General features: G+C 46.8%; 2 protein-coding genes across 2 annotated transcripts; both read left to right on the top strand.

Moving 5' to 3' along the window:
• The first annotated feature begins 5,482 nt into the window (after positions 1-5,482).
• Positions 5,483-8,095, top strand: cd93 (CD93 molecule). The gene is given in 3 exon segments (XM_084012964.1): positions 5,483-6,126; positions 6,128-6,283; positions 6,285-8,095. Coding segments are annotated over 3 exon segments (1,854 nt in total). The 5' UTR covers positions 5,483-5,907; the 3' UTR covers positions 7,764-8,095.
• A 6,981-nt stretch (positions 8,096-15,076) lies between these two features.
• On the top strand, positions 15,077-22,009 carry gnmt (glycine N-methyltransferase). The gene is made up of 7 exons (XM_084013411.1): positions 15,077-15,478; positions 18,638-18,765; positions 19,003-19,116; positions 19,208-19,350; positions 19,861-19,982; positions 20,423-20,991; positions 21,138-22,009. The coding sequence occupies exons 1-6, from the start codon at positions 15,270-15,272 to the stop codon at positions 20,592-20,594; spliced, it is 888 nt and encodes a 295-aa protein (XP_083869537.1). The 5' UTR covers positions 15,077-15,269; the 3' UTR covers positions 20,595-20,991; positions 21,138-22,009.
• The last annotated feature ends 126 nt before the right edge of the window (positions 22,010-22,135 follow it).

Genomic DNA, 22,135 nt, shown 5'->3' with positions numbered 1-22,135 from the left:
AGTTTTTTTTGTCTTTGTTAATGTGTAATTATTATGCTTGCTATGTTTTATATATAAAATATTGTTTATATTGTTTGCTTCGATGATTTGTACATTTTCTTTCTTTGTCGATGTAGTCTTAATTTTTCTGGATTCTGTACCTGTCTATGACAGAATGGAGGTATTGAATTGTTTTAACAATCATTTTGTAACTTCTGGGTTTCTGTTTGACTCTGTGGGTTCTGTCTCTGTGAAACCCAGCACTGATTTCCCAATGTACAAGGGACAGCTTTTCAACTTTGTACCTTTCTCTGTTCAGGAAGTTCGTAAAGCCCTTACAGTCTTGGATCCTAAAAAATCTTCTGGACCCGATTTAATCGATCCTTACTTTTTGAAATTGGCGGCTGATTTTATAGCAGAACCTCTTGCACATCTTTTTAATCTTACAGTAGAAACAAATGAAATTCCCTCTGTATGGAAATCAGCTTTTGTTCTCCCTTTATTAAAAGGAGGTGATCCAGTGATTTTAACTAATTACAGACCAATATCTAACTTATCAGTGTTGGCCAAAATTCTTGAAGCACTTGTGAGTGAGCAAGTAAAGGCGTTTTTACAATCCAATAGTATTTTATCTAAATATCAGTCGGGTTTTAGGAAAAAGCACAGCACCATCACAGCTGCAATGAAGGTGGTAAATGACCTTTCTGTTGCACTTGATAAGAAACAACACTGTGCATCACTTTTTATCGATTTGTCGAAAGCGTTTGACACTGTTGACCACTGTATTTTAAAACTTAGACTCCTTCAATCAGGACTCTCGGAGAGAGCAGTTGCTTGGTTCACCAACTACCTTAGTAACAGGACTCAGTGCATTAAATACGATGGTATGTGTTCTGACATTGTTACTGTCCACAAGGGGGTGCCACAGGGTTCTGTACTAGGTCCCCTCTTATTCATTATTTATATTAATGAGCTGGGCTCAAACATGACAGATGTCAATTTGCACCTTTATGCTGACGACACAATCATTTACTGCTGTGGATCAACTCTTGTTCAGGCCATTGAATCCCTGCAGAAAGCCTTTGTAGCTGTTCAGCACTCATTACTTAAACTGAAACTTGTTCTTAATACAGACAAGACTAAGCTTATGTTGTTTTCTAAATCCAGGAAGAGGCCACAAATTGTCCCCCCAGTGACCACTCTTCAGGGATATGAAATAGAGGTGGTTCAGGAGTATAAATACCTGGGTGTACTAATTGACGACTCCCTCACTTTCAAGCCGCATGTGGTGAATCTTGTAAAGAAGCTGAAGACAAAACTGGGCTTTTATTTTAGAAATAAGCTTTGTTTTTCGTTTGATGTAAAAAAACGACTAGTAGCTGCGACTTTTTTACCCTTGTTAGATTATGGAGATCTTTTATACATGAACGCCCCAGCTCAATGTCTTAATATGATTGATACTGTTTACCATGCTTCTCTCAGGTTCATCACAAATTGCAAATCATTGACACACCATTGTGAGTTATACGCTCGGGTTGGATGGACTGCTCTGGCCACCCGTAGGCTTAGTCATTGGTTTATTTTTATATATAAGGCAATACTTGGCCTACTGCCTTCTTACATTTGTGCTTTAATTGCATTGAGAAGTACTGGTCCTTACTCTTCCCGGTCAAATAATTGCCTGTTGCTTTCTGTACCCTTTGCACGTACCGAAATGGGAAAAAAGGCTTTTGTCTATGCTGCACCGTCTGCATGGAATATGCTCCAAAATGACTGGAAACTGGCAGAGTTAATTTCATTGAGCTCTTTTAAATGTAAGTTAAAAGGACTTGAAGCTGATTCCAATCGATGTTCTTGTTTTTAATGATCTACTTGTAAAATCAATACCTTTGTTTGTTTGTTTTTTTTGGTGTTTTAATTGTGTAACTGTGTAATTGTTTTGTATATGCTGCTGCCTATCTTGGCCAGGTCTCCCTTGAAAAAGAGGTTTTTAATCTCAATGGAATTTTCCTGGTTAAATAAAGGTTATAATAATAATAATAATAATAATGTATGTGTGTGTGTGTGTGTGTGTGTGTGTGTGTGTATATATATATATATGTATGTGTGTGTGTGTGTGTGTGTGTGTGTATATGTGTGTGTGTGTGTATATATATATATGTATGTGTGTGTGTGTGTGTGTGTGTATATGTGTGTGTGTGTGTATATATATATATGTATGTGTGTGTGTGTGTGTGTGTGTGTGTGTGTGTGTGTGTGTATATCCTGATACTCTGAATAAAACACTATCCTGTCTGATTTCACTTCTTAGTTAAACTGATGCGTGTGGTGAAACATGTGACTGCAGCAGTGATGACATCACTCTTCTCTTGTGTCAACAACAGAAACGGGGGTTAAAGGTGAAGTCCGTATCCTCTTTGTCCGGTTCCCAGTTCTCCGGTTAGGTTTGAAGACTGGACGTGGTCTTGGAGGTCCCTGGATCTCAATCAGGTCTTATCATCTAAACACACATTGTTTGGAAGGATGACTCCTCTCTGATCCTCTGATCCTGGTGGTGGTGGACTCTGAAGGACCTGGCCCCGTTCCAGTCCTGCTCTGTGGGTATAACAATAACATAATAACATGACAACAGGGTCGTACACACACACACACTCCTGCATTGAAACCCTTATTAAAGCTGATCATGTGACTCTGCTGGACTCTGTGGATAATTACCCTGAGAATGGTCACATCAGAGAGAAGCAGACGTGAATCTAGTCCCTGCACTGCAAAAATGGAATTTCAAGAAAGTAAAAAAAGCCTTGTATCAAGAAAATAAGTCTTATTTTTTGTCCAAAAAGAATATTAATCTTGTCAAGCAAGTTTTGCATTAGAAAAAATATCTCATTTTAAGAAAGTATGCCTTACTTTTTCTTGATAAGATATTCCAGCTAATTTTGAGCTAGAATGAACCAGAAAAAGAGTATAAAAATGTTTTACGATCAAACCCAGCGGGGCACCAAGATTATTTGCCTTATTTTAAGAGTAAGACCATTTGCACAACATCTCAATTCAAGAATGCCATGAAACAAGGACAAAAGTTTGTATTATTAATATTTTCATTTTCATTACAGGACAGTTGCTTGGTGAGATTGAAAACCATATGGGATATTATGCTGCAAACCAGCTGCAACATGATGTTTAGTTGCTATGCTGCTACAATAACTGATGTATTATTATTTTGATAGTGAGGTTCAAATCAAAACTGGCTTTTCAATCTGTTTGATTATGATGGATCTGGAATGCAGAAGTGCCCTTTTTTTTTGGATGTTGAATTGAGCAATGCAAAGTTAATAAAAAAAATTAACTGGGGCGGTCGGTGGCGCAGTGGATAAGGCAGCCGCCCCATGTACGGAGGCTCAGCCGCCCCATGTACGGAGGCTCAGCCGCCCCATGTACGGAGGCTCAGCCGGTGGTGCAGTGGATAAGGCAGCCGCCCCATGTACGGAGGCTCAGCCGGTGGTGCAGTGGATAAGGCAGCCGCCCCATGTACGGAGGCTCAGCCGGTGGCGCAGTGGATAAGGCAGCCGCCCCATGTACGGAGGCTCAGCCTCGACGCGGAGATCAGTGGTTCGACTCCCGGCCTGGCAATCTCCTTCGTGCATGTCTTCCCCCTCTACCTCCCCTTTCCACACTGTCTCTCTCATAATAAAAATGGCACTCCAGCCATAAAAAAAAAAAAAGAAAGTTGTGGTATCTTGATTTAAGACATCACTTTTATATTTGTTATGCTGTTTTAAGAAATTATGTCTTATTTTAACTACTTTTATGCTCATTATCAATCCCAGATTAAGGTGTAATTTCTTAAATTAGTAAAGAGACTTAAATTCTCATTTTGAGTAATTTAATCTTGATTTAGTGTTTTTTTCATTGCTTGTTTTAGAAGAATTTGGATTAGTTTAAGATTTTCTGTCTAGTTTAAAGTCTCATTTTAGTCTTTCGGAGCTAAGAAATTTGGGCTTATTTTAAGAATTGCTTGTCAAGCAAAAAAAGCTTACCCCATTGGCAGATTCTTTTGCTTGATACAAGATAATTTGATTGAATATGAGAATATTTTACTTCTTTCTAGAAGGGCTGTTTTTGCAGTGTGCTGCCCTGCTGGAGGGTCTTACTCTACTTCCTGTCTTTGTAGTAGGGCACTTCCTGTGTTTAAACAAATACAGGACATGTTGTCTGGATCACATGAATACCATGCAGATCCACACACACACACACACACACCTATACACATGTATATATATACACACACACACACACACACACACACACCTATACACATGTATATATATACACACACACACACACACACCTATACACATGTATATATACACACACACACACACCTATACACATGTATATATATACACACACACACACACACACACCTATACACATGTATATATATACACACACACACACACACACACACACCTATACACATGTATATATATACACACACACACACACACACACACACACACCTATACACATGTATATATATACACACACACACACACACACACCTATACACATGTATATATATACACACACACACACACACACACACACACCTATACACATGTATATATATACACACACACACACCTATACACATGTATATACACACACACACACACACACACACACCTATACACATGTATATATATACACACACACACACCTATACACATGTATATACACACACACACACACACACACACACCTATACACATGTATATATATACACACACACACACACCTATACACATGTATATATATACACACACACACACACACACCTATACACATGTATATATATACACACACACACACACCTATACACATGTATATATATACACACACACACACACACACACACACCTATACACATGTATATATACACACACACACACACACCTATACACATGTATATATATACACACACACACACACACACACACCTATACACATGTATATATATACACACACACACACACACACACACACACCTATACACATGTATATATATACACACACACACATATACACATACACACACACCTCTACATGTGTATATACATATACACATATATACACACACACACACACACACACATATACACATTTACATATACATAAATATACACGCGTATACACATAAATACACACACATACACACGCCTCTACACATGTAAACACATACACGTATATTGATTGTGATTTGGGTACCGATCGTCTCATCGTCGCCACGTCTTTATAAACCTCGTCTGATGTGGAATCCTCATAAAGCTTCCATCTCTACTGAAGAACTGGAACTAATCAAGGATTATCTTATCTCCTAACCGGTAGAGGAACAATAAATACACACCTTTATGGCAAATAATAAACATGTGACCATGCAGCGGTTATATTTGTGCTACAAGTAATAGAGTCTAGGTTGGTCCGTGTGCGGTCGGGTGGCAAAGGTCACAGGTTCCCCCAGCAGCCATTGTGTGCCCCTCCACAGCTCCATCATGAACGGGTCTCTGGGACTCTGACCCCTGTGTGGTCCTGCATTGTAAGCCACCACAATCAAGGGAGTCAGCTTGAATGCCTGAAGCCTTCTGGGGCCGGAGACATCTGGAGGAGCAGTCAAAACACGGCGGAGCCGGCCATTGTTTTCTCCTCCAGAACGGAACCAGCCAGCGGGGGAGAAGAAAGGAGCCCATAACTGCTGCTCAACGTGGCTTCCGTCTTTAGTTTGCATCCCAAACAGGATGCGAGAGCACGGACGTTGGTCTCAGACCGCACCACTGTGTTTCTGGCTGCGAATGGATAACCACACATCGGTCACATTTCACCCCCCAAGCTCCCGGGACCTTCTGGATATCGGCTGCTGTGTTGAGCTCCATGGCGGTTATGTTGTGGATTCTGCTGCTGCGGCTCATCCACAGCTTTCAGGGTTTGTCTGGAGCCGAACATGCGACGCTGTGCACCTCCAACGCCTGCTTCACGCTGCACACGGAGCGGCTGGGCTTCGAGAAGGCCCGGCAGAACTGCGTCCACAACGGAGGTTATCTGATGACAGTCAGAGACGAGGCAGAGGAGGAAGTGCTTCACTCGCTCCTTCTCTGGGTACAAGGACAAGCCGCTGAAATGTTGGATCGGTCTGAAACTGCACAGGGGCAACTGTGTGTACATATCACCCACAACACCCACCATTTCTCAATCTGACAGACACCCCATCTGGGAGGAAGAGTCCCACTACTCCAACTGGGAGAAAGAGCCCGTCATCATCATGCACGGAGGACCGATGTGCAAAGGTCCACTACACTGCAGCGGGTCAGAACCAGCTGAAGTGGACCGCTGGAGGCTGTAAAAGTCCTGCTTCCTATGCATGCAAGTTCTACTTCCAGGGAATGTGCCGACCTCTGGCTCTGCTGGGGCCGGGGCAGGTCACCTACACGGCGCCCTTCTCAGAGGAGCCTCAGCGGAGTCCCATGCAGTCGTATCCGCTGGGAACGTACGCCGACGTCTCCTGCAGCGGTGGACCGTCTCAGTACTCCGTGTGCAGAGACGTGGCCGACGCGTTCCGCTGGACCGTCCCGGGACCGTTCTGCAGCACGGGGAAGCAGAACTGCAACACACACAACGGCGGATGTGAACATTTGTGCCACCAGGACGCGGAAGAGGTCCGCTGCGTTTGCAAAGACGGTTACGAGCTGGAAGAGGACGGCCTCACGTGCAGGATTAAGGACTTGTGCGGCGCCGACACCTGCGAGTATAGGTGCGTGATGAGGGATTCTGGGTATTCCTGCACATGCCCGGCTGGGCTGCAGCTGGACGCGAACCGGCGGGACTGCTTGGACATCGATGAGTGCCGGTCACAAGCCTGCCAGCACGTGTGTGTAAATACGCACGGCAGTTACGCATGTGTGTGTCACGACGGCTACGAGATGGTTGAAGGTGAATGCATTGACGTGGACGAGTGTGTCACTCATCAATGTCAGTTCAGATGTGTCAATACTGCCGGCAGCTTCCGGTGCACCTGCATGCCAGGCTTCCACGTGGAGCCGGATGGATGGACCTGCGCTCCGGATGTGACCGAGACGCCGGCCGCCGCATCAGATGACCCTGCTGAGGGAGGAACGCAAGAAAACTCCACCGAGTCGTTAGCCAGAAACACGGTGGAGCTCCAGCACCACCCCCCCCACACCGACGCGTCACTCTCACACCTGCAGACCGACGTGCCACACCTGCAGACCGACGCACCGCACCTACAGTCCAACCCGCCGCACCTGCAGACCGACGTGCCGCCCCCACACCTGGTGAACGTCACACATGGCGACCAGCACACCGACACGCCGCCCCTGCACCTGCAAACCAACACGCCGCACCTTCAGACGGATGCGCCACACCTGCAGACCGACGCACCGCACCTACAGTCCAACCCGCCGCACCTGCAGACCGACGCACCGCCTCCACACCTGGTGAACGTCACGCACGGCGACCAGCACACCAACACGTCCCTGGTGGCGGGTTTGGCCGAGGCGGTGAACCCCCGGGTGATTGTGTGTGTGCTCGGGTCCGTCATCCCACTGCTGCTCCTGGTGGCCGTGACTCTGGCTATCGCAATGTTCCGATGCAGTCGCCCCAAAAAAGAAGCCAAGAAAAGCACCACGACGGACGGCTACTGTTGGGTGTCCTCCGGTCTGGATCCGCGTCTAGAGAAACTCTATGAGTCCATTTTGACTGATGACTTATGACCTGATAGTGACGGAGAAGATGGATTGTCACGTTTATTTAAATTATTTATGTTCCTGCAACCTCTCGAGGTTGGTGTTGTTTGAAAACCAACCAATCACAAATCAGTTAAAACAAACGGTTTAGAAGAAGTAAACATGAGTATGAGTGATGTTGGGTCAAAGGGCTGAGGCCTCATGACGTATTCCTCTTTCTGATGTGTCGTTGCTGAGTGTTTGCACATGTGATGCTGGTGTAAATATGATAATAAACTCATGGGAGGACTGAATCTGTACATACTGGGATGATAACGTTGATATGAGACATGAAATAAATAGTGTTTGTGAAATATGAAGAGGTTTCTGTTCCTGTATTCGGGGGGCACGGGCCCTGAACCTATTTGACCAACCTGACGATTTTAATGTTGGTTGAACCACCCTTCTACCCTTCTCTGCCCCCCCCCCCCCCCCTTAGACTGGCTGTGTATGCTGATAAGGATTTGTGTCTTCGGGGAAAAAGCCAGAAGTAGAACTTGAATGTGGTCTCCTTCCTGTCTTAAACGTGTCTGTGTCCGGAAGGGTGTCGCTTCCTGAGCAGCCTGAGAGCTCCGAACCCACAACCTCAGTCACGGTCCAGCATGATGCAGCGCATGGCACCACGGCCTGCCGTCTGTCTGAAGGGGATGCCTCTGCTGGTGTGGGTGATGGTGTTCTGGTCCGGCGTGCAGCAGGCCGGGGCCTGCAGGCCCGTCTGTTCGGGGGACGAGTGCGTGACTGTGAACCGGGACAGACTGGACTTCCACGCAGCCGAGGCAGCGTGCCGCGGCAGGAGCGGACGACTGATGACGTTTCACTCTGAGGCGGACACGAGCACGCTCAACCTTCTTGAAGACCTGCACGGAGATTTCTGGGTCGGCCTGCGTTTACCAGCCTCCGCCTGCAGCAACCTCTCGGCCCCCCTGAGGGGCTACGAGTGGACATCCGGTCCCGCGCACGGCGGCCTCATCCCGTCCTCCAGCACCTGGAGGGACCGCGTCACGGTGTGCTCTGCGAGCTGCGTGTCGCTGTCCGGTGACCGGAAGTGGACGGAGAGGCCGTGCGCGGACACGGCGGCCGGGTTTCTGTGCCAAACGAAGCGCAAAGACGCGTGCCAGGCGCAGGGGGTCTCCGAGCCGACCGGCCCCGGGGGCTGCGCCGGCGGACCCTGCGAGCACGAGTGCACTGAAGTACGAGGAGGGCATCGGTGCTCCTGCTTCAGCGGGTACATCCCGGACAGCGGGCACCCGGAGCGCTGCAAAGTGCACTGTGCACAGCAGAGATGCCCCGCGGTGTGCGACGGGGGCGAGTGCCTCTGCGCCGACGGCTTCATATACGACGGCGGCGCGCTCTGTGAGGACATCGACGAATGCGCCGGAGAATGCGATCAGGAGTGCACGAACACGTTCGGGAGCTTCGCGTGCTCGTGCCGGGACGGGTTCGTGCTGAGAGCGCAGGTGGAGTGCGTCAGAGCGAAGGGCGGTGACGCGTTCACCGTCACGACTCCGCGCGTCATCGGGTCCGTCAACCCGGCCGCCGACAACGACACTCGGAGGGGGTCTTCCGTGCCCGCAGGGGGGTTCCTGTGGCTGTGGGTCCTCGGGGTGGTCGTTGTGGCGGTCTCCATAGTCCTGGTGAGGGTCTACGTGGTTAAACGTCAGCAGCGCAGAGAGCAGACCTCAGACCAGCAGGCCGCTGCGGACAATGTTGAGATTTAAATCTCTGCAGCTGGTAACACATGTGTGTATGCATTAAAACATATTCATAATGTTGATCACATGACTTTCACTCATCCTCATAGAAACTCCGATGCTTGTTAGTTGGAGAATCTGAATCTTCTCATTGTGAGTTAAATCCTCAGGGAGAGTTACAAAGGTTTTACATGAATACGTTATTATCATTATTATTGTTGTTATTGTTATTATGTTTATTATTAGACCTATTATTATTGTTTTTGTTATTATTATTATTAACATTATTATTGTTGTTGTTTTTGTTATTATTATTAGTATTAACATTATTAGCCTATTATTGTTATTATTGTTGTTGTTGTTATTATTATTGTTATTATTATTATTATTATTATTGTTGTTGTTGTTATTGTTATTATTGTTGTTGTTGTTGTTATTATTATTAACTGTAAAATGTGAGTTTTGAAGTGTGAAATGAAATTAAAGTCTGGTTTTGTTCATGGCTCGCTCCACTCGTGTTGTCAGATCGCCACCTGCTGGTGTGTGTGGGTACTGCTGAGGAGGCTGGGTACAGTATCACACCTTATAAGACTATAGACAGCAGGCTGTTTAAATGTGTTATATTAGCAGAAGCACAGACAACACATAATACAATGATTTACAGCCGTCAATGTATTTTAATCTACATTTTCTTTAAGTTAAGCATTTAAGTAAGCTCTCAATCAGCTCCAGATAGCTCCAGATCAGAACCAGTTTTAGATCAGTCCCAGTTCTGGATCAGCTCCGAAAGCAGCTTCAGTTGGACCCCTTTGATCACGGTCTGACTGCTGGATGGTTCTGTCATGGTGAGGTGGACTGCATCATGCTGATATTTACATCTGTTCTCCTGCTTCCTGTGATTTATTATCGTATTGTTTCATATCTTCAGCTCATACTCAGCTGAAGATTATTTTACTGTTTGATTCTGTTCTCTGCATGATAGATCCCTCTATTCTTCATCTGGGGCTCCCCAAGATCCCTCCTCCTCTACCTCCTCCTCTCCTCCTCATCCTCCCTCTCCTCCTCCTCTACCTCCTCCTCTCCTTCTCTACCTCCTCTTCCTCTCCTCCTCTCCTATCCTGAACCAGGACCCTGAACCAGTACTCTGAACCAGCACCCTGAATCAGGACCCTGAACCAGTACTCTGAACCAGCACCCTGAACCAGTACTCTGAACCAGCACCCTGAACCAGTACCCTGAACAATCAACCTGAACCAGCACCCTGAACCAGCACCCTGAATCAGTACCCTGAACCAGTACTCTGAACCAGTACTCTGAACCAGCACCCTGAACCAGCACCCTGAATCAGCACCCTGAATCAGCACCCTGAACCAGTACTCTGAACCAGTACTCTGAACCAGCACCCTGAATCAGCACCCTGAACCAGTACTCTGAACCAGCACCCTGAATCAGCACCCTGAATCAGCACCCTGTACCAGTACCCTGAACCAGTACCCTGAACCAGTCCTGCCTTTGTGAGGGTGAGCAGGAAGTCTACCAACTGAAGGCATTTGACAAAATGACATATTATTGCAGTTCCTGCAGCGGCCACTAGATGTCAGTATTGAGCCACATTTGACTGACTGCTCTCGAACATGACCTACAGCTCTAGAGCAGGTCTGCCCATGAATACGCCACCATATGGGACCCACCAGGCTGAACCCACAAGTTCAATCATCAACCAATCAACTCTGAGCCAACCTCCAGTCTGTAAACTCCAGTCTGTAAACTCCATTCTGTAAACTCCAGTCTGTAAACTACAGTCTGTAAACTACAGTCTGTAAACTCCAGTCTGTAAACTACAGTATGTAAACTACAGTCTGTAAACTCCATTCTGTAAACTCCAGTCTGTAAACTCCAGGCTGTAAACTACAGGCTGTAAACACCAGTCTGTAAACTCCAGTCTGTAAACTCCAGGCTGTAAACTACAGGCTGTAAACTACAGGCTGTAAACACCAGTCTGTAAGCTCCAGTCTGTAAACTACAGTCTGTAAACTACAGGCTGTAAACTCCAGTCTGTAAACTACAGGCTGTAAACTACAGGCTGTAAGCTCCAGTCTGTAAACTACAGGCTGTAAACTACAGGCTGTAAACTCCAGTCTGTAAACTCCAGTCTTTAAACTACAGTCTGTAAACTACAGGCTGTAAACACCAGTCTGTAAACTCCAGTCTGTAAACTCCAGTCTGTAAACTCTAGTCTGTAAACTCCAGGCTGTAAACTCCAGTCTGTAAACTCCAGTCTGTAAACTCCAGTCTTTAAACTACAGTATGTAAACTCCAGTCTGTAAACTCCAGTCTGTAAACTACAGTATGTAAACTACAGTCTGTAAACTACAGGCTGTAAACACCAGTCTGTAAGCTCCAGTCTGTAAACTACAGTCTGTAAACTACAGGCTGTAAACTACAGGCTGTAAGCTCCAGTCTGTAAACTACAGGCTGTAAACTACAGGCTGTAAACTCCAGTCTGTAAACTCCAGTCTTTAAACTACAGTATGTAAAGTACAGGCTGTAAACACCCGTCTGTAAACTCCAGTCTGTAAACTCCAGTCTGTAAACTCTAGTCTGTAAACTACAGGCTGTAAACTCCAGTCTGTAAACTCCAGTCTTTAAACTACAGTATGTAAACTCCAGTCTGTAAACTACAGGCTGTAAACTCCAGTCTGTAAACTACAGGCTGTAAACACCAGTCTGTAAACTCCAGTCTGCAAACTCCAGTCTGTAAACTACAGGCTGTAAACTACAGGCTGTAAACTCCAGTCTGTAAACTACAGTATGTAAACTCCAGTCTGTAAACTCCAGTCTGTAAACTCCAGTCTGTAAACTACAGTCTGTAAACTACAGTCTGTAAACTCCAGTCTGTAAACTACAGTATGTAAACTACAGTCTGTAAACTCCATTCTGTAAACTCCAGTCTGTAAACTCCAGGCTGTAAACTACAGGCTGTAAACACCAGTCTGTAAACTCCAGTCTGTAAACTCCAGGCTGTAAACTACAGGCTGTAAACTACAGGCTGTAAACACCAGTCTGTAAGCTCCAGTCTGTAAACTACAGTCTGTAAACTACAGGCTGTAAACTCCAGTCTGTAAACTACAGGCTGTAAACTACAGGCTGTAAGCTCCAGTCTGTAAACTACAGGCTGTAAACTACAGGCTGTAAACTCCAGTCTGTAAACTCCAGTCTTTAAACTACAGTCTGTAAACTACAGGCTGTAAACACCAGTCTGTAAACTCCAGTCTGTAAACTCCAGTCTGTAAACTCTAGTCTGTAAACTCCAGGCTGTAAACTCCAGTCTGTAAACTACAGTCTGTAAACTACAGGCTGTAAACTACAGGCTGTAAGCTCCAGTCTGTAAACTACAGGCTGTAAACTACAGGCTGTAAACTCCAGTCTGTAAACTCCAGTCTTTAAACTACAGTATGTAAAGTACAGGCTGTAAACACCCGTCTGTAAACTCCAGTCTGTAAACTCCAGTCTGTAAACTCTAGTCTGTAAACTACAGGCTGTAAACTCCAGTCTGTAAACTCCAGTCTTTAAACTACAGTATGTAAACTCCAGTCTGTAAACTACAGGCTGTAAACTCCAGTCTGTAAACTACAGGCTGTAAACACCAGTCTGTAAACTCCAGTCTGCAAACTCCAGTCTGTAAACTACAGGCTGTAAACTACAGGCTGTAAACTCCAGTCTGTAAACTACAGTATGTAAACTCCAGTCTGTAAACTCCAGTCTGTAAACTCCAGTCTTTAAACTACAGTATGTAAACTCCAGTCTGTAAACTCCAGTCTGTAAACTACAGGCTGTAAACTCCAGTCTGTAAACTTAGTGTTTAATCCAGCTGCTTTCCTTCTTGTTTCCTGTCGTGTCCCAGAGAAGAAGAACAGCAGATAAGACTCCAGCATGTAATCAGTGACAACACTGAACCAATGAACCAACAGCACAGGGAACATGTGGGCAAAGATCAGCGATGTTAGGAAATACCACAAATACTTTCATAAACAACGAGGTGGTTTATCTCCTGGAAACAACGATTACAGGTGTGTGAAGGACGGTCACAGATCAAGGTGAGGTAGTAGAGGCATCCGGACAGCTCTGTAGTTTAACTCTGTGAGGTTGTTACCATCAGCCTGTTCTCACTGTCCACCTGCTGGTCCCTTTGCTTCCACTCTAGTCAGCAACTAAAAAACAATTAGAAAATACAGTTAAATTAGATTAAAGTGGCCAAATCATTTAACATATAAATCCAATGACATTCCAATTTCATGTAATATTTTCATATTTTAAAATGATGGCCTGCCCAACCCTCAGAACACACACAGCTCAGTTTATTTAATGAGTCACACACCAAACAAACACACATGTCTCTGCACACGCATGAATTAACGAGGACGGCGCCCAGTTCAACCAGTTGGACGTGTCAGCGTGAGAGGAGATCCCTTATCCTGTCCACATCTGTTATCACTGCAGCTGGATTTGACCTCATTCTGCTGTGGTTGAGAGTGTGTGTGTGTGTGTGTGTTGATAGGACTGGGTGGTACTGGTTGTGGCTGACACAATCTCACCTCTGCCACTAGATAAACGGTCCTTTAGTGAGCTCCGCCAGCCAATCACAGGACAGGAGGAGTCGGAGTTAAAGAGGGACACAGACCACAAACCAGAGGTTGGTTGTTTTTCTGACACAGGCAGAAACCAGATCTCTGGAGGGGGGGTCAGGTGACCAGACTACCACAGATCTGACACACATAGACAGACAAACAACCATTCAGACATTCTTGAACCCGGGCCCCTCTCTCGCTGCTGACCTGTACTATTCACGTTTCATTCCATTATATATGTGCACATGTATTCATTTACATCAGTCCATTGAAACAAACATTTACTGGTGTGGTATTCCAAATAAACCCTTCATTTCTGCTAACTTATTGGTTATTACATATATATTTATATGTTCATCTATTGATATATATCATATATATATGAATTGATATATATAATACATATATATATATAACATATATAATACTATTATATATAACATAGATATAATAGTATTATATATATATTATATATAGAATATGATATGATGTATATATTGATATATATGTATATATTATATATAATAGTATTGTATATTTATAATAGTATAATATAAGTCATAAGCAATGTGTCCAAATCGATGATGAAACATGAAGGATGAGATGTGAGGCTCGAGGGTTTTTACGCCCTGAGTTTAACCTCACAGGCAGCACCTCCTTGTTGGCTCCCCCGACTACGAACTCCACCTCATGTATTCATGTATTCATGCATTCATGTATTCATGAGTTCCTTCCACCGCAGTGTGTCTGACTCCAACACGTCCCTGATCCAACCTAAACATCCGCCTCCAGGAATCACCTGGACGGCAGCACCGCGTCTGAGCCTGGCAGGCCTGCTGAGGGTCAGAATTAACCCTGCTTCAGTGACGTCTGCGACAGTAAACCCGGAAGTGCCCTTCGTCCAATCAGAAAGTAGGCGTCATGTCACAGCGCGGTGTCATTGGGTTAAACCCGGCGCCTCCTCGGTCGCTCGTATAAATAATAACAAGCGGCTCCGGTGTCTGCCTGCATGTGGACCGAGTCCTGGTAGACCTCCACCACGTAGTCCGGCTCCTCTTCGACCCCCCACCACGTAGTCCGGCTCCTTTTCGACCCCCCACCACGTAGTCCGGCTCCACACGTTCAGAGCAGCTCGCTGGTCGACGCTACGCTAACAGCAGGCAGCAAGCAGCATCATGTCGGCCGACGGCGTGTTCAGGACCCGGTCCCTCGGTGTGGCCGCCGAGGGTCTCCCTGACCAGTACGCTGACGGGAAGGCAGCCAAGGTCTGGGAGCTGTACATCGGGGACACGCAGAGCCGGACCCAGGAGTACCGGAGCTGGGTGGTGTCTCTGCTGAGGGAGCACGGCGTGCGCAGCGTGCTGGATGTAGCCTGCGGAACCGGGTAATGTCTGGCCACCGAACTACGTTACGCGTTTGTTGGAGTTAGTGTAAACCCGCGTGTACCGGCAAAATAACACCTTCGACCAAAACCTCAACACGGTTTCTCTATTTAAACCGCCGACTCTTTACTTCGGCGTTGGTTCTATACGTCAGCTCTACGTTCTTCCAATACCACATCAACTTCCTGCTACAGCACATGCTGGTCTGCAGCCACCGTGACAGACTATTGATTGTATATCACGTCGTAGACCGCGCCCACTGGTAAACACTGCATCCATGGAGTTGTGTAACAGGCCGGTTAATGGGTTCCCCTCCCGGTTAGTCACCGGGTGTGACCTGTATTTTAAAAAGTGTTTAATTAAAGTATTTAAAGTGTCAATGTTCTAAAAAACATTAATTATCTTAATTGATAATCAAGTTAGTTTGACCTTCCTGGAATTTCAGCCTGCTGACCCTCTTAACTCTGGACAAAATCTGGATTAGACCAGAGAGTGATGAAAGAGAGTGCAGAGTTGCACCAGCTGCTGTGCCAGTTCCTGCCTCTGGGCCAGTTCCTGGGTTCCTGGTTCCTGCCTCTGGGCCGGTTCCTGGGTTCCTGCCTCTGTGCAGGTTCCTGCCTTCCTGGTTCCTGCCTCTGGGCGGTTCCTGGGTACCTGCCTCTGTGCAGGTTCCTGCCTTCCTGGTTCCTGCCTCTGTGCAGGTTCCTGCCTTCCTGGTTCCTGCCTCTGGGCGGTTCCTGGGTTCCTGCCTCTGTGCAGGTTCCTGCCTTCCTGGTTCCTGCCTCTGGGCGGTTCCTGGGTACCTGCCTCTGTGCAGGTTCCTGCCTTCCTGGTTCCTGCCTCTGTGCAGGTTCCTGCCTTCCTGGTTCCTGCCTCTGTGCAGGTTCCTGGGTTCCTGCCTCTGTGCAGGTTCCTGCCTTCCTGGGTTCCTGCCTTCCTGGTTCCTGCCTCTGGGCGGTTCCTGGGTTCCTGCCTCTGTGCAGGTTCCTGCCTTCCTGGTTCCTGCCTCTGGCCAGTTCCTGGGTTCCTGCCTCTGTGCAGGTTCCTGCCTTCCTGGTTCCTGCCTCTGTGCAGGTTCCTGCCTCTGGGCGGTTCCTGGGTTCCTGCCTCTGTGCAGGTTCCTGCCTTCCTGGTTCCTGCCTCTGGGCCGGTTCTTGGGTTCCTGCCTCTACATATATCTAAAGTGAAGTTGATGACATCCAGACATCGTAACATGAGCCGGTTTCATGATTTAGAGGTCTTTTAGATGTATCACATATCTGTGATCTGTATCTGAGGGGCCCGTTCAGACATCATAACCCACGTTCTATGATGAAGACTTCTCACCTACTGAGTTGGACCAGTTGCCCCATTTAAAGGGGGCCTTCCGCCGTGTCAGGAGTAGATGATATCACTATTTGACTGAGTGAGGTAGTGACTTCACACAAAGACCTGGGCTTCAGGATCCCCTGACCTCTGACTCACATACCACACGTGTTTGGGGCTCCTGGCCCCTCTAGACCTCTGGCCCCACATAGAAGGTGAACATGTGAGCGGCTAGCAGACCTGTGTTAACCTCTGCTGATAGTGTGTATCGGTGGACCAGGACAGCATGCTGGAACCTGTTTGTGGCTCCTCCCGTCTGCTGAGGCCACGTTATCACATTGAGTTAGTCATTTCATGGCCCGACGCCAGCCGTTCACACAAAGCAAACATGGGTAGAGCAGATCTTTATCCCAACACACTCCGTCCCAAAAACAGACACTATGAAGCTCCATCTGGGATCCGGTCTGAACCAGCACACAGACCCTGACCAGGGTCCACAGCGTGTCTCATAGCCATCTGAGGCGATGTAAACATGCTGGGAGAGGAGTGAGCCCTATTTTTATCTCTGGTCTATATGTGGGCATGCAGCCAGTTCCTCCAGCTGTTCCACTTCTTCTGCAGGTTCAGGATCTAATCCTCAGAACTGGCTGAGGCTGTAATCTGAGGGATTTCTTGTGCTTTTGTTTGAGCTGTGTGTTGCATAATAGCATTGATCTCCAGAAAGAGGTTTAATGTGAGCTCCAATAATACACTTGTCCGGCTGGTTGCCTGTTCTTATGAAGACACGCTGGTGGATGTTGTGTTGCAGTTACCAGTCGCTGTTAATCATTGCAGGTCTTTCAAGCCGCTTGTGTAACGGCTCTTGTGTTGATCTGGTTTCATGTGGTTCTCCCCCCCCCAAACAGGGACCATCAAATATCAGCCATCTCTTTATTCCACTGAAGGATGGTGAACTGTGTTGCTGCTCCGAGGAAGGAAACGTGATTCATGTCAACGTCTCACTGTGAACTCACACCAGGGGTCTCCAACACCCTATAGGGACCTGGTGGAGGGACCCCCCCCAGTCCTATAGGGACCTGGTGGAGGGACCCCCAACACCCTATAGAGACCTGGTGGAGGGACCCCCAACACCCTATAGGGACCTGGCGGAGGGACCCCCAACACCCTATAGGGACCTGGTGGAGGGACCCCCCAAGTCCTATAGGGACCTGGTGGAGGGACCCCCAACACCCTATAGGGACCTGGGGGAGGAACCCCCCAGTCCTATAGGGACCTGGTGGAGGGACCCCCCAAGTCCTATAGGGACCTGGTGGAGGGACCCCCCAGTCCTATAGGGACCTGGTGGAGGGACTCCCAACACCCTATAGCAGGGGTGCCCAACCCCGGTCCTGGAGAACCCCTGTCCTGCATGTTTTAGGTTTCTCCCTACTCTAACACACCTGATTCAAACGATTTTCAAACCTGTGACAAGCTTCAGTTGCTTGATAACGAGCACATCATTAGAATCAGGTGTGTAAGAGCAGGGAGAAACCTAAAACATGCAGGACAGGGGTTCTCCAGGACCGAGGTTGGGCACCCCTGCCCTATAGGGACCTGGTGGAGGGACCCCCCCCAGTCCTATAGGGACCTGGTGGAGGGACCCCCAACACCCTATAGAGACCTGGTGGAGGGACCCCCAAGGCCTATAGAGACCCGGTGGAGGGACCCCCTGCAGTATAGTATAATAGTGTAGCTGGAGTGAGGTTTGCTGTTTTCACACAGAAGGTGTATTTACTGTGTGTGTGTGTGTGTGTTTACTGTGTGTGTGTGTGTGTGTGTGTGTGTGTGTTTACTGTGTGTGTGTGTCTCTCTCTCAGCGTGGACTCGGTCATGTTGGTGGAGGAGGGCTTCAACATGACGAGCGTCGACGCCAGCGACAAAATGCTAAAGTACGCGCTGAAGTCGAGATGGGAGAGAAGGAAGGAGGCAGCTTTTGACCAGTGGGGTACGACTCCTTCTCCTTCTTCTTCTACTCCTTCTTCTTCTATTTCTCCTTCTTCTTCTACTCCTTCTTCTTCTCCTTCCTTTCCTTCTTCTCCTCCTCCTCCTCCTTCTCCTCCTCCTTCACATATAATTCATGTTCACGGTTGAATGTCGCTCCATCCATCATCTCTGTCGTGAGCTGAGGGTGGTATTTTAGATGGCTGCCGTGTTCATCACCTCCTCTCCTTCACCTCCTCAGTGATCGAGGAGGCCAACTGGCTGACGCTCCCGGAGGACCTCCAGAAACCCGGGGCCGGCTACGATGCCGTCATCTGCCTGGGGAACTCCTTCGCCCACTTGCCGGACTTTAAAGGTAAGTGAGCTCCTCGCAGTACAACCCGTGGACTCAGACCATCCCGATCGTTGCTGTTGCTCTCTGACGCCCGCGTCGTTGCTGCTCTCAGGGGACCAGAGTGACCAGAAGCTGGCCCTCCAGAATATTGCGAGCATGGTCCGACCCGGTGGGATCCTCATCATCGACCACCGTAACTATGACTACATCCTGGAGACGGGCCGGGCGCCGCAGGGCAAGAACATCTACTATAAGGTACTAAGAGATGGGGTGTTTAAAGTGGTAAAGACTGGGTTTGTTGGTGGGAAGCCAGAGTGGGATCACAACATTTCTGTCCACATGCTCTTCAGACGAACCTGAGCAGCACACGGGGAACTGAAACTGAAAAAACATGTTTCATCAGCCTGAAGGGAACTGTTCATGATGTGTTCCTCTGCCGTCTCAGTCCATGACTTTAGGAACTAAACACCCTCCAGTAGGATCCTTCTTGTTGGAACATGTGGACCCATGTAATATGGAGTTAGACCAGCACTGGGCCATGTTTGATTAGTTCTCCACACAGCGTGTTGTATCCTTTAATCCAGCCTCAGTAGGAGCCGCTGGTCATGTGCTGGAGGTAAATCCATCCGATTCCTCTGTAATCCCCCAGTCTGCTCCCGTGGTCCGACTCTGCTGGTTCGGTGCGCTCGCTGCCGTCCTCAGGCACGTCTGAGGTCGTCAGAGGTCACCAGAAGTATGTTGTGTGTGTGTGTGTGTGTGTTGCAGAGCGATCTGACCCAGGACATCTCCACTTCGGTGCTGTGGGTCAACAACAAGCCCCACATGATCACTCTGGACTACACCATCCAGGTGCCCAAGGCCTCGCTGCACAACCTCCCCGAAGTCAGGTAGATGGAACAGCAGCATTCACCTGTTCATCATCCTCTGTATATAGGAGCTCATGTTCTCATATCCAGATATAACACACGTTCTGGACAATCATTCCACTCTAATGAAATCACGGGAAGTGATTGATTTAACTGTTTTTTAAAAAGCATTATTATTCTGGAGGTTGTATAATATGATGGCAAAAATACTGCAACCTGTTCATGTAGTACATACTGCAAGCATGTGACAGGAGAAGTGTTGCCATGCAACAAGGTTGATCTGCTGGTTTCAAGCAGCATTACAACTCATTCCATACTGAAGGTTGGAATTAAAGAGTCTGGGTAACACTGGGTGGTCTTCACACACCGGGGTCGGAGGTCGAGGTCGGACCCCCAGACTGCTCTACACAACACAGGTGTGCTGTGAGAGGATTGTGACGTGTTGCGTTTGTGGTCCCCAGTAAATTCCGGCTGTCCTACTACCCCCACCGCCTGGAGAGCTTCACGGCGATACTGAACGAGGCCTTCGACGGCAAAGTGAAGCACGCCGTCTACGGAGACTTCCAGACCTACGTGCCGGGTCAGAGCCAGGCCCCCTGCTATTTCATCCACGTCTGTAAGAAGCCAGCATAGAGCCTCACACACACACACACACACACAGCTCAGAACATAATGGCTCTGAACATGCTGCCACTGAAAAATGATGTCTGGACCTGTTCAAAGAAATATTTGATTTTAAAACTTTTAAAAGGAGTGTGATACTAAACTCCTCCTGACGGTTCAGTGGTTTTCACATTGTATTATCATTATACAACAATGTTTATTCATACTGTTTGCTACTAGTTCTCATTTCCTCTGATTGTAAAATGATGAAAAAATCTCTTTTGACTTAAAACCCAGTGAGTTCCTAAAACGCTCAAAACCCAAAACCAAACCAGCAGCTCTGCAATAACAACATCGTAAACAGGTCAAATTTAAAATGTGTTGGACCAGTTTCTCCCGTCATGTGTATATATGTGTGTATGTGTGTGTGTGTATGTATGTATGTATGTATGTATGTATGTATGTGTATGTGTATATATATATATATATATATATATATATATATATATATATATATATATATACACATATGTGTGTGTGTGTATATACTCTTAGACGGGTGCATTTCTTAAGTTCACCACTAGGGTTTCTTAAGTTCACCACTAGGGTCTTATTAACTCTCCTATCACACGCTGTGAGGAGGGATTACGTTTTTGAGCTGGAAAAGGAAAAAAGCCGATCTACTGCCTTTCTTCTAAGTGCAGGGGAATCTGACCGTTTCATGACTCTACCTTCATGGCAGCCCCCCCTGGTGGTCAGCAGTAGTCTTGCATACCTCAGTGGTCACTTAAATAAGAGCAGAGAACAGCTGATCAAAAAAAGACTTTTCCTCTAAAACTCTTGAGAGAATCAAAGATTCTCATATTTGAATAGAATTTGCCTTTTTGTTCCGCTGGTTTCTTATTTCACGGTCCAGTGAATGTACTGTGTTCAAGCCAAAAGCAGCCTTCACGTCTCCTGGTCAGTAGGGAGGTACGACAGGCAGGAGGGGGGTCTCACCCCAACCCCGAGAGAGCAGATCGGCCGCTGACTCCAAGCCGACTGGGTCACGATGATCAGAAAAACCCTCGTCTTCACAGTTCTATCAACCAAAGATGTTTTCTTCGGCTCGACTTTGTGCTTCAAAAGTGAATGAAACTTGAATGTTGTTAAACTGCTGCTCAGCCCATAATAATAATAATAATAATAATAATAATAATAATAGTAATAGTAATTGACTGAACCCAAATAAAGACAGAGGTAGGAGAATAAAGATCAGACATGATGGAAGAATCCTTTGTTTTGCTGTATGATTATGTTTTGTGAATGTTGTTTTTCCTCGGCACACGGTGCGTTCAAATGCTGTGCCAGAGCCTCGTAAACCGAACAGTCTTATTATGTTGCCAATTCTCTGAGACATGTTATAATGAACGATGATTATTGCAATTCTTTTGAATGAAATAAAAAACATATTTTAAATATGAAACCTGGTCGTCACGTTGTTAATTTCAGGCCGTGTGTCTGTGACATCATCGGTGACATCATCGGTACTCCATCAGTCGTGTACTTGGGTTTCTAGTTGATACTCATCA

Source organism: Eutrigla gurnardus (assembly GCF_963514095.1).
Source record: "Eutrigla gurnardus genome assembly, chromosome: 7".
NCBI classification, from domain to species: Eukaryota; Metazoa; Chordata; class Actinopteri; order Perciformes; family Triglidae; genus Eutrigla; species Eutrigla gurnardus.
The sequence above is the reverse complement of the archived record's forward strand: the minus strand, read 5'-3'. Positions and strand labels throughout refer to the sequence as shown.